The 12,182-nt window shown below is 40.5% G+C and overlaps 2 protein-coding genes across 2 annotated transcripts in view; one reads left to right on the plus strand and one right to left on the minus strand.

The window, feature by feature from the left end:
* Positions 1-630: 630 nt before the first annotated feature.
* On the minus strand, positions 631-5,140 carry acmsd (aminocarboxymuconate semialdehyde decarboxylase). Its single transcript, XM_034573497.1, has 10 exons — positions 4,982-5,140; positions 3,634-3,678; positions 3,045-3,141; positions 2,911-2,960; positions 2,394-2,630; positions 2,141-2,234; positions 1,721-1,816; positions 1,410-1,582; positions 1,079-1,177; positions 631-867 (listed from the first exon to the last, which is right to left on the minus strand). The coding sequence occupies exons 1-10, from the start codon at positions 5,036-5,038 to the stop codon at positions 805-807; spliced, it is 1,011 nt and encodes a 336-aa protein (XP_034429388.1). The 5' UTR covers positions 5,039-5,140; the 3' UTR covers positions 631-804.
* Positions 5,141-6,608: 1,468 nt separating this feature from the next.
* tmem163a (transmembrane protein 163a) overlaps positions 6,609-12,182 on the plus strand; it is a 53,340-nt gene continuing 47,766 nt past the window's right edge. Inside the window, exon 1 of the mRNA XM_034573498.1 lies at positions 6,609-7,250. Within this exon, the coding sequence (XP_034429389.1) occupies positions 7,040-7,250 (211 nt within the window). The 5' untranslated portion in view covers positions 6,609-7,039. The remainder of the gene's footprint in view (positions 7,251-12,182) is intronic.

Below are 12,182 nucleotides of genomic sequence, written 5' to 3' on the forward strand. Positions count from 1 at the left end.
AGTCAATAACTTGGAAATATTATCATTGTGTATATTTATGAAGCAAAAAAGGTTTTAGCAATTTCCCCCACAGACTGTTTATAAGTTCTCAACTGAATGTCTGATTATATAGCTCTTCTGGTTCACTAGACAAAAAAAATAGTTTTTGCTCTATCAGCTGAGTTTATTGTAATGCTAGAGAAGAACTTTAAGAGGAATCATTGCGTGACTTCTTTGAACTAGAGCAATTAATCAAAACCAACTTTAATTGAGTCAAGTTTGCCATTTGTTGAATGTATAACTGCCACTCTGATTTACTCATGTAAGCATATGCATTTGTTAATTCCTAGCAAATGAAGTGTAATTGTAAGAAGTGAATTATCACATTATGAAGAGTGATTAGTCTCATGAAGTTTAGAAAAAGAAATGATCTGTTCATAGTAATCCAGTTGTTCCAGAGTTAAGGTATGGTGTAGTGACTGGCAGCCTCGTGGTCATTCACAGTTAATATTTAAATGTATATAGATCAGTGATTTTATGCATGACTTCTACCAGAGATGGAAAACAATCTGTACATTTATCATTACAGTGTGAAATCTGCATTGTGAATTCTGATCACATGCTATCTTACACAGTAGTACTTCCCAGAAGTGCTGGTGTTTTATGTTGAATTCAAACCAATTGGGCAATTCACAAAATACTTAATTCATTTATTATATCAAACCACAACAAGATTGGTTGTTTTGAGCCTTACGAATATGCATATCTGAAAGAAGCATTTGCACTGAATCACTGAGTGTATCAGTTGTATTTCAGATCTTCATGTTATTCAAATTGCTCTCGTTTCAGTCCCAAAAATTCCAGCGCATTTCCAGCAAGTAACTTATCCTGCAAAACAAAAGGATGAACATTAGATTGATTAATGAACAGTACTTAAAAGGTTTTAAAACTCATTCAAACATTAATTTACAATATTGACTTTTGAAAGTCGGTAGGATTAAAGGCATTTTCCAGCTGAAATATCTGTGATCCTGACAAGCTATTTCTACCTCCAGTTGGGGTATAGAGACCATTCCTGACAGCTGTATAATAATATTACCTTTAGTTTTTCATCAAACTCATCCATCGACTCAATTAGTGATCCAGGCTGAAGCTCTCCCAGTGGAAATGGATAATCTGTTCCCAGCATCACTTTTTCCTGAAAGAGAAATACATGTAAACGTCTACAGCGTAGAGTTTATTTTAATTTATTTTTAAAGCAGGAATATTCACAGTCACCAGCAGAACAACTGTGAAGAAAAAGATTGCCTCCACACATCATAAGATCATTGTATGACTTAAATTATTACTGCCACGCCATTTTCGTATGGATAATGTGCTGTTCCAGAAACAACTCCTGATGTGCTCAAACTACGCAGAACGAAGCTCACTTTTCCAATAACATCGATGAGCAGCTTCAGGGCGATGGGATCGTGAACCAGGGAGTCAGTGTAGAAAGACCCGAGGTATTTCCGTGGATTGATTTGGTTGTCGACTGCACACAGGTCTGGACGGACCGTGTGGCCATGTTCAATTCTGCCAATGGTGAATGGGAAAGAGCCACCTGCAACCAAAATGAATAACCGTACATATTTACTGTCAAACAACAACACAGAGGCTCATTGCACCTCCTGAAGTAAGAATGCTGTGAAGCGCTTATGTTATTTCTGTTGTAGCTGTAGTATACTACTCTGTTCTGTACCTCCATGAGCAAAGCAGACTTTCAGTTTAGGGAACCTCTCGAAGACACCTCCAAATATCATCGAGCAAATAGCCATGGTTGTTTCTGAGGGCATGCCTTCGTGATGGAGGAGACAACAAAATATAATTTTAAATTTCACATTTTGATTAAATGTCTTTATAGTGTAAAGACAGAATTAGTGGCAAATCAAATGGTGTTTTATTGGTCACCACTGGCCATAATAATATTACTAAAAACCTTTTTAAAACCAGAGTTACAAAGTATGTCACAAAATATAAAGAGCAGCAATAAAACAATACAAAAACATTTACACATTTAAATAAAATAATAAAAACAATGATATATACTATAAAAATGCCAGCTTGTGCAGGTGAGCTTTTCACTGCTTACAAAAAAATCATATAACTCCATTTCCCTCACCCACCAGCCAGGGCAGCCAATACTTAGCCATCCTCCCATCCGTCTGCATGTCCCATGGGTGAACGAATACGGAGCAGCCCAGCTCCTCCGCTGCCTGTGGGGAGGACACACTGCAAGATAAGTCTTTTTCCATGAATGAGAACTTGACCTATACACAAACATACGCATGTACATGGGTACATTTGCCACTACTGTCACCAGGGCCATTATTTTATAACATAAGCATATATATGATATTAAGCATGTGTCTCACAGCATAGAAGGGATAGAGTTCAGAGGTGTTGAGGTCCCAGTTGTTGATGTGTGAGCCAATCTGCACCCCGGGGAAGCCAAGCTCCTTCACACAGCGTGTCATCTCCAGCACGGCCAAGTCGGGAGCTTGCATGGGCAGCGTTCCCAGGCCCACAAACCTCTTGGGGTTGCTACGTACCGTCTGGGCCAAATCGTCATTTAAAATGACGCAGAGATCCAGTGTGTCGTAAGGTTTGGCCTGTAACCCATCAAGGAAAATTAGAACAGGTAAATGTATCCATGGAAGCCGATAATGCGTCTTAGTCATGTTTGCTTTATCTTTGTGTTGATGCTTCTGTGACGGAAGGATAACAAAGGTAGTTAAGCAGCTTTGACAGCAACTATACAAGCCACCATAGTACTGCACAATAAAGTAATTCAGGGCACAGAGAACCACACTCCATAGTTTCAACACTTGAGCATAATTCTTCACCTGCATTGTTTTTGATCCACTATGCTCTGACTTAGTGTTCACTCACCCAGTAATTGAACATCACAGGAACAGTAGACAGGGCTTGAACCGTCACACCTGAATATCAGGAAGAGAAACATCATTTTTAGTCATCAATCAGACAGCAAGCTGCAGCACTTGTTTCCATCTTTGTGCATGTACCGTGTTGATCCATGTCTCGTATGCGGGCATTTGCATCCCAGCAGTTTTCTTCAATCACTCGGAACAGCTTCCCATCCTTCATCATATTTGCTTCACCCTGGAACACAATGTTACCACCATGTTTTACTGCAATTAACAAGTTCCCTGTCTCTGTTGTACAGTCCAGACACTTTGGCAGATTTTCCCCCTTGTTTTTTGCCATTTTACCCTTTGAATTTTCCATTTTTTAAAACTCATTAAAACTGCTTTTGACTTTTGGACTTTTCTAACATGTCAAATTACAACCACATGGTGGCAGCAGGCGACTCATTCAGCTGATTTCTGCATGAAGTTGCATCGGCCCCTCAGCTGTCAGGCTGCTCTGTGTTCTGTTGCGGTTTGTGTTTGAAGTGAATCTCTCTGCTGATGCAGGGACACCGTGCAGAGTTCTGCAGCTGCTCACGCTGCCAGGTTAAGCCTGACAGGTCCACAGGGTGGGCTGCAGTCGGGAGAAGAAGCTGCTGTGTTCCCATAGTGTACAGTACAGTACAGTTGCATAAGGGCTCTTTGACCTTTCTGTATATGCGTACCTGTCTGCACATTTACTCACCTTGCAGTGGTGGTGAAGCTGGACAAACCCATCATATCCATACCTCTGAAACACATGCAAGACTGCAGTTATTAAATATTGCATATTAAAGACATATACTGTACCGCACATTAACATGCATACCTGGTGTATTTAATCCATGATGTGAAATATATGTATAAAAGACAGCATGGTTTGGTTTCCCTTCTGCACTAGAAAGCCTCTATTGATTGTGTTATTTCATCTTATTTCAAGGGGACTTTCCACACCAACAGCCCGGAATCCCAACTGCAGCTGCCGTCTCTTTTGCATACAGATGCAGCCACAAAATGATCTATGTGAGCAATAGAGTCGGTAAAGCCTCGTTTCATATCCCTGCAGATCAGAAACACTGTGTGTACTTTAAGAGATAGTTGAGAGGTTTTTCAGAATGTTAAGTTGGTTTTAGACCTTCTCACTTTTAAAAGTGCATCTCTCTGTCTTCAGTGATACAAATGCAAAGTGTAACAGTAGAGTGGATAAGACGTTAACCATAATATTATTATTTTAAAGATCCTGAGACCTCAGACCTCCGCAGCTCAGAAAAAGTATGATTCATGATGTTCTCCACTTTGTATAAACATGATTTTGACCTGATGACATGAATCAGATGTACTTTACAGAGAAAGATGCTTGAGCTCTTTTTGGGTTCAGCATTTGGTCATGCTTTATATCTGAGATTGAGTATTTACCCTTGCAAATAAAAAACAAGTGTATTTTCATCTCAGTTTGTTGAACTGACCCAAACACAAGTAATGTCTTCTGTAGGCTAACATACTGTAGTTTTGTGTACAGATAGATAGACAGACAGACAGACAGACAGACAGACAGATAGATAGATAGATAGATAGATAGATAGATAGATAGATAGATAGATAGATAGATAGATAGATAGATGGGATAGACATGCACTACACATGCGGTACAGAAAGAACGAAAGATGCAGGCCCTGTTTTCATGTTTGCTGTCCAGCAGTAAATGTAGGAAATCATTAGCTAGAGCCAGGCCTCCACAGTGACAGAGACGTAAGAGCAGGATCAGATAGAGCAAGGCCGCTGCCATCTATTGATTAAAGTTTAACCATCCATAGAGAACACTGACTTATGGGAGGCGTTAAACTCCTTGCTGACACTCAAGCAGGAAATGTCTATTTTACTGGTATTTAATAGCACTGAATTCAAGGAGTTGCTCTGCCTGACACACAACTGATACAATGGTGAGTTCTTAGAGCCACTTAGCCACACAAAATTAGTTCCAGCCCATAAGCTATGTGCTCTCAAGGCCCAAGGTTAGAGCTGTTACGAAAAAGAGTTAGTGAGCTAGTGCCTACCTGCTTCAAATCGGGCCACTCCTTTGGTAAAATGTGGTTGTGAATATCAACCTTCATCCTTGTGATTACTCTCAGGAAAACTTGAGAAGTCTGCTGCAGGAGGATTCTTCCGCCAAATGTGCGTAAATCCAGCAAACCCTCTCCCCGCCCTCAGCCTGTAACCAGTGACCGACAGGTTAATGCCTGCTGGGACACCCTCGTCATTTATTACCTAATCTATAAAACAAGCAGGGAGTCTGACAGGGCTGTTTAAAGGCTTGTAGCTGATATTAACAAACGTGAGCTACCTCGAGCCTTCATTATTTACTCACCACTGACACTCATAGAAACACACACAGGAACATATATAACACTTCTGTGCCCTTGGCTGGGTTGTGCTGAGTCAGCTGAAAGTCACTGACCCACAACACTGATACTTCCCTGAATTGATGGCAACATTTGTTTATATTTATATATGAATGGTTTGACGAAGGTTTCGTCTTGTTTTGGAAAAAAATGTGTTGTGGAAGATTGGACACAGAAAAACAATGTCATTGTTTGTATGATTCATTTTATAACTAAAATGGCAAAATTCCATGCTCATGAATGTAAATTCACTGGTAGGAGACCACGCTTTGTTGCATTCAGCAAACCTGCATGTTTAGAACGTTCTCTTGTCCTAAGTGTTAATGGTCTGGAGCTACTTCAGAATTATTCCTTGTCATTGGTGAGTCCTCCTCAAACAGTTCTACAACATAGTATCACTTTTTTTGTTTGTGTGCTGGAAGTTGTGTGCCGAGCTTTTTATAAACAGTCTATGGTGCAGAGTTACAAAACTTTGTGTTCATCCTACCTGGTTTATCTACAATGAAGATTTTAGTCAATGTTTTTTACTTTTATATAATCGGGAATGACTTACTTAACTATTTTTCATGTATTACATGACGGCTTTTTCAGAGTTCTTATAATCCATTGAACCAATCCTCAGACCCAAGTTAAAGACTTTTCAAAACAAAAGCACTATCCTCGGCCAATATAAATACACATGCCAATAGTGAAGCTGATAAGATGAAGGGTTCACATTTTAGAAAAATATTTCAAATTGTATCCTACTTTTAGTGATCCACTAAGCATTAAACTGCATTATTTGTATATTGTTTTCATTTTGTGCTTTTGTTTTGTAGATTGATGTCATCGTAATCTCTTTGTTGAGTAATACAAACTTGATATACATAAGACAATAACTCGTGTTCTTCTCACCTGCCCACAGCCCTGCCTTTGCCGTGGCGCCCCCTGGTGGCAGATGTTGCAGCCTAATGAACCCAGTGAGAGGCAGGGCAGCAGGCAGGTGAAAACATTTGATTTCTCTGATTTATCGATAATCGATCAGGGGATTCTTGGACTTGAGGTCGAATTCACCATGAAAAACAGATGTACACCTACAGGCCCAACCCACTATTAGATAAACAAACTTATAAAAAGTGCTTATGTGACATTATTAGATAACTACATGACGTAGACCAAAAGCTTAGGTGTTGTGAAACCTGATGACAGTTTCCATGCAGAGATCTGAGTGGATGAAGTGCCGAGATAAGAGAGAGGAGGAGAGAAGGAAGAAGGGGAGGAGGAGGAGGAAGAGGAGGAGGAGGAGGAGGACAGAAAAAAAAAAAAAACTTGCTGGCACCGCCTGTCTCGTTCACGGCGCATCTCAGCAGTTTATCGCAGCATCAAACCGTGAAGCGGCTCTAAGCGGCTCTCTGGTTAAAGCCTCCTCTCCTCGCACATCTCACTCCACAAGGGACGGAGTTGCTTTTCTTTTTTGTTTGTTGCTGCTGCCGGAGAGAGCGACCCTCTGCTCCCCCCCCTCCCCCCCACTCCATCCTCCCTCAGCGCCATCTCTCATCTTCCTCCCCTGCGCAACTGCAGTCGACACCGGTGGCTTGTAGCCGGACGCGCTGGATGGCTGCTGCGCCCTGCGGAACCGGTGTGAATCCATCCTGCCTCTGACTTTAGTTTGTTTGTTTAACCTTCACCAGTCCTCTGCACTCTGAGCCCGTCAACACACAAACAACTGCAACAATGACAGACCCCTCCACCCAAGAGTCCTACCCCGTCCCGGACTCGATTATACTGGATGGCACGGTACGGAACGGCCAGTGCGCCCCGGACGGTTTCAGCAACAACCACCACCACCAGAACCACCACCAGCCGCAAGCCAAGAGCCCCGGGCAGTCCGAGCCCTACACCACCGGCCATGAGATGAAAATCACAGACAGCGTGGAGGGGGAAGGTAACTTCACACAGCTCTTGTCTTCTCTGTTTGGATGTGACTTTAAACAAATAACTTATTGTTGTGAACCTGTGATGGGTGGAGGGTGGAGGGTGGAGGGGTGGAAGTGGTAGCCTATTTTTTTTTTTTTTTTTACCCCTGTGAGATATTTTTAGGCTTCTCTTACTTGAAAAATTTATGATAGTCTGACATCAGCAGGATCCAGAGCTGTTAAATTGTTTCCCTCATCCATTCATCCATTCATCCATTCATCCATTCATTCTTATACCTCCCTTCAATCTTATCCCCTGTGGGGGACAAAGTTGCCTGCAGGGATTTTAACTGCATGCCCCTTAGAACCTGCACCCATGAGGCACCAAGTCTGCTTCAGGGCTAAATTCTAATACTAATCACATGTGAACCCACAAGTCCCAATCCACATTTGCTTAAACACATGTGCATGTGTGATTTCCCCCCCCCCCCTCTAACATAATCCTAATCATCATCTAATAAACATAAAACCTATGAAACAAAACATTCCACACTGCATATTAATCAGAGGCCCTCTGTTATACAATGAACACTAAGTGGGTTGATGTAGAGATTTATTTGTGTTTATTAGATACACTGTATGTTTACTGGATCAGATTTCAGTGGATAAGTGACATGGTAATGAAGCTGTTCACTGTGTTAATCAACTGTAATCAAACCGCAGCCTATATACTTAAGTGCTGGAGCCTGTTATGAGAGGACAGAAATGGTGTTTGTGTTTAGTTTTATGGCGGCTAACGGTGCTAATTGGATTTAGCCAGGTCTAACAGCTGGAGTCAAACTACACTCCATGTGGCCCACACGATAAATCATAAATACAAGGTTGGAATGAAGAATTTACGGAATTTCTTTTTCATAATGTTTTCGTTTGATTTCTGTCTGCGTGTTAAAAATGTTCTCATGCATCAAGTTCTGAAAGCCACGGATTCAATGCAACTCAATAGCATCTTTAATCAAACCTGTTCTGCCTGGTGAACATCTTTCTAACTTTGTCAGTCCATCACTCTGTCCATCAAAATTGGTGAAGATCACTTATTCAGTTGGTTTCAATGGGAGGTCGGTTTATTTCTGAGGACTCTGGGAAGTGCAGAGTCGACTGTGAAGTGTTTAAGTAGACGTGCGTTTGTCAAGACCTCAACCCTATAACCTATATGTGCCCCATTTAGTTTATCTTGATGGGACGACATCGCAGTAACATGATGGACTATTACTTTGTGAATTTGTTTATAGAAACTTTTTCCCCACATCAGGCAATTTTGTTCACAATAACAAGCTTTATTTGTATTTCACTTTTCTTAACAACATTAGTGCTTCACAAGAAGATTAAACAATAATAAAATTGAATACAAATAAATGAATTATAATTCACCCAGAGAGGAAGGTTTAAGATGCAGTTTAAAAGCAGCTACAGAGTTTTTGGGGTCCCATACCCAAAAGCATGATGGCCTTTAGTCACCATTGCTCTGGGAAGTGAACCAGACGAACACTATCAGCTGGTCTAAGATTTCCTCCTCCAAATGAGCGGTGTAGTCAGCCTTTACAGAAACGTGCCTGATGTTAAACTATTTTTAGACAAGAAAGGTGCGACAGAGACAAGTGTCAGGAGAGAAACACACACACACACACACACACACACACATGCACGCGCACACGTACACGCACACAGAGATGTTCACACTGACTCGCCCACACAAACCTGTGAGTGTGTTTGTTACATTGAGCTGTGTGAGCACATGCCTTCTGTCTGATCCCCTAGCCTCGGATCATGTGAGCAATGCTGTCTCACTACCTCCCTCCACCATGCGCTCACACACACACACACACACACACACACACACACACACACACACACACACACACACACACACACACACACACACACACACGCACACACACACACACACACACAGCTGCTTAGCCAGTTTATCTAATACGTTTTAACTCTGAAAGTTTTTGAGGAGCCTCTATTGGGGAATGTGTAATTGTATTTGTGTTATAATCCAGCTGATAATGACCTGGGTAGTATGACCAACATTTCACTGCCGTAGGGTTTTTCATTCCTCAGCAAATTCCACTTGCTCAAGCCTCACATAATAGTGATGCTGCATTTATCAGGCTGGAAGCTTGTTTTTATTTTTCCAACCTAAATCAGATGAAGTGGCACCAATGTGTACGGGGTCAGGGTTGGAGTCGAGCCTTCGGAAGCAGCCATGGTTTTAATGTCTATAAACAGATTCTTCACGTGAATATTCAGAATTTGTAGGTGAGGGGCAAGATTTTAATGCCGGAAGTCTTCTGGTTCCAGTTTCTAGTTTGACCAATCACATTTCAGAAGGCTTTGGCTGCCTGCAGGTAAACAGTCTGTGTGGAGATTAAAGGAAGCAGAACACATTGACCAAAACAAATTGGCCATCTGCTTTTTCATTTATCTGCATTCATATTCATATATATACACAGGTAGTCTATGCTAATATCCACAGAAAATTACTTATAACATCCTTATTCAGTGCTATCAGAGCATGACCATACAAGACCTCAGTCAAATAGATCATCAATAACATAATGTTTTATGGTTGTTTACACAATAAACTGCTGACATAATTGATTAAATTGGATAATAAAAGATAGTGATATAACTTGTGAAAGAGGAGAAGCATTGTCATGACTGGGAGCGTGTCATCGGAGCTCTGCTCGTGGTCCGCGTGAATGTCCCTGTACATTGTAAATATAACGCATATGACATATGTTGTTTTCTCCAATGTTCTGTTTTCAAAGAAATCAATTACAGGCGGATTAACTGATTTCACATCACACAGATTGTGAAAGTCAAGAGATTAATGGGTTTGTTTCCTGTAAATATGGGCAGTTTTCTTCACGTCAACCAAAATGAGAATGACACTGAAGGAAGGCGTTGTGGATGTAAAACAACCACTACTAAAATAAATGCAATCCTAAATATATTGGTTTAAATATTGTCTAATTTAATAATAGTTAATAGTTGCACACAATTTTACATGAGCTGTACATTTTTGTTTCCAAAATTCCAAAAGCTTTTTTCCCCCTTATAGATGGATCATAAGGGGACCCAGATAACATTTTACCTTTGCCTGAACTGAAGTCAGTTAGTGTATTGCTCGGAGTGCAAGAGCCTGCCTGTTCTTAAAAAACTGTTGGTAGGAGCTGGTGAGAGATTGTATTCTAGGAGCATCATCATTTCCCTCTGGATTCTGCACTGTCTCCACCTCTTTAAATCCACAACACACATTAACCACATTAATCACATCAAGTACCACACCATTCAAATCCCCTTAATACACAAATAAGTAGTCTGATAACAGGTTACCCATAAAACTACACATCTTTTAAAAAATACATCTTTTTAGCTTACAAATTATACAGTAGTGCAGGACCTTAGCATAAACAGCATTACTTTAATCTTGAAGCCTAAAATACTTTTATTAAACTATTGTAGAGTCTAGTAGTGTTTTTTCCTGACAGATCTAATCTCCTTCATCTCAATCCATTACGTAATAACAGGCTGCTCTATTGGCAAATCAATGATGCCAAGTGAATGTGGTCTTCAATTATCTGTTATAAAAATATTTATTCAATTTATTTTAGATTTCTTCTTTAATCGTAGGACAAACAACGAGTACAAACTGAAAGAAAAGTGTTTTTAAAGAAAGAAAAGACTCTTCTGACCGTAAACTTCACCCGTAAAAAACAGAATTGTGAATTCACATTACCCGAGGCTACATCTGCTGCAGGGCACCTTCGCTCTCCTTTCCTCCTCTTGTTCTCACCTCCTCCTCCTCTTCTTCTTCTTCATCTGCTTTCCCCACATCTCATTTCTTTATTCTCTCCTACTCTCTTTTCCTGACTTTCCTCTGCCACTCCTCATTTCACTCTTCTCTTCCCCGCAGGGTGACTAGGGAATTTACCTGGCAGGGAGGGTCTAAAACAAATGCTACTGGGAAATGTACTTAACTCATTTGTGTCATTCTTTTGAAAATCTTCCATGAGTCTTTTGTGGGCCCCCCCCCCCCGAATTTAAAAGTACCAAAACATGGTGGTTCTCTTTTAACTTAAAATTGTTCAATTTGGCACTTCTGAAACTAACTCTGTCATCCAAGGAGAAGCAGTTTACAGGGCAATCATGTGACCTAACCAGCAGTTGCTCATGGAATGATGCCATCTCCATGACGCACACTGGGCACAGAACAAATTCCCCCAAAGCACAAGTTTTATACACCAAAAAAATTTAAAATCTCTCCATCTTCAAAACATATGTAAAACCTCACTTCAAATACAAATATAGTTTTGAATTTCACTTCATAGAATTTCAAAGCCTACATTAAAGTACTCAAATAATCCCCAAATACGATTACTCGATTAAATCCGAAACATTTGCTTTAGTCGGTTTAAAGCTAAGAAGTTTTCCCTCTGCATCAATTCCTATAATTCACTGCCTGTTTTCGTAGCCGCGAAAGAAACACAGGTGACTCCAGAGATACATTTCTGTAAAAGAAATGAAAAGTGATAGCATTAAAAGCTCTTTTGGATATAAAAGTTGAGGCTTATAAATAATACATGAATGTGCAGAGTCAGCCTCATGTTTCATGATAATGGAACAGCTTGAGGCAGTTGAGAATCTGGGCTGCTTTGTCTGTGACTTCAGGCAAAGTCTTCTCACACAGAAACATGGTTTTTTGGAAATGTAAAAAAATCTTGGTCTTTGTTTAGTCTGTGAAAGGTGGAGTGCGCCTGAAAAAGCTGCTTAGGTTGGTTGACAATTAAAGGCAGACTTCAAAGATATGTCATTAAAATGTCTAAAAAACAACCCATGTTATATATGTTGTTGACTTGTGTACTAACATTACCCAAAATGTTCAAACCCAGAGA

The sequence above is a fragment of the Hippoglossus hippoglossus genome, chromosome 21 (genome assembly GCF_009819705.1).
Source record: "Hippoglossus hippoglossus isolate fHipHip1 chromosome 21, fHipHip1.pri, whole genome shotgun sequence".
Taxonomy (NCBI): Eukaryota; Metazoa; Chordata; class Actinopteri; order Pleuronectiformes; family Pleuronectidae; genus Hippoglossus; species Hippoglossus hippoglossus.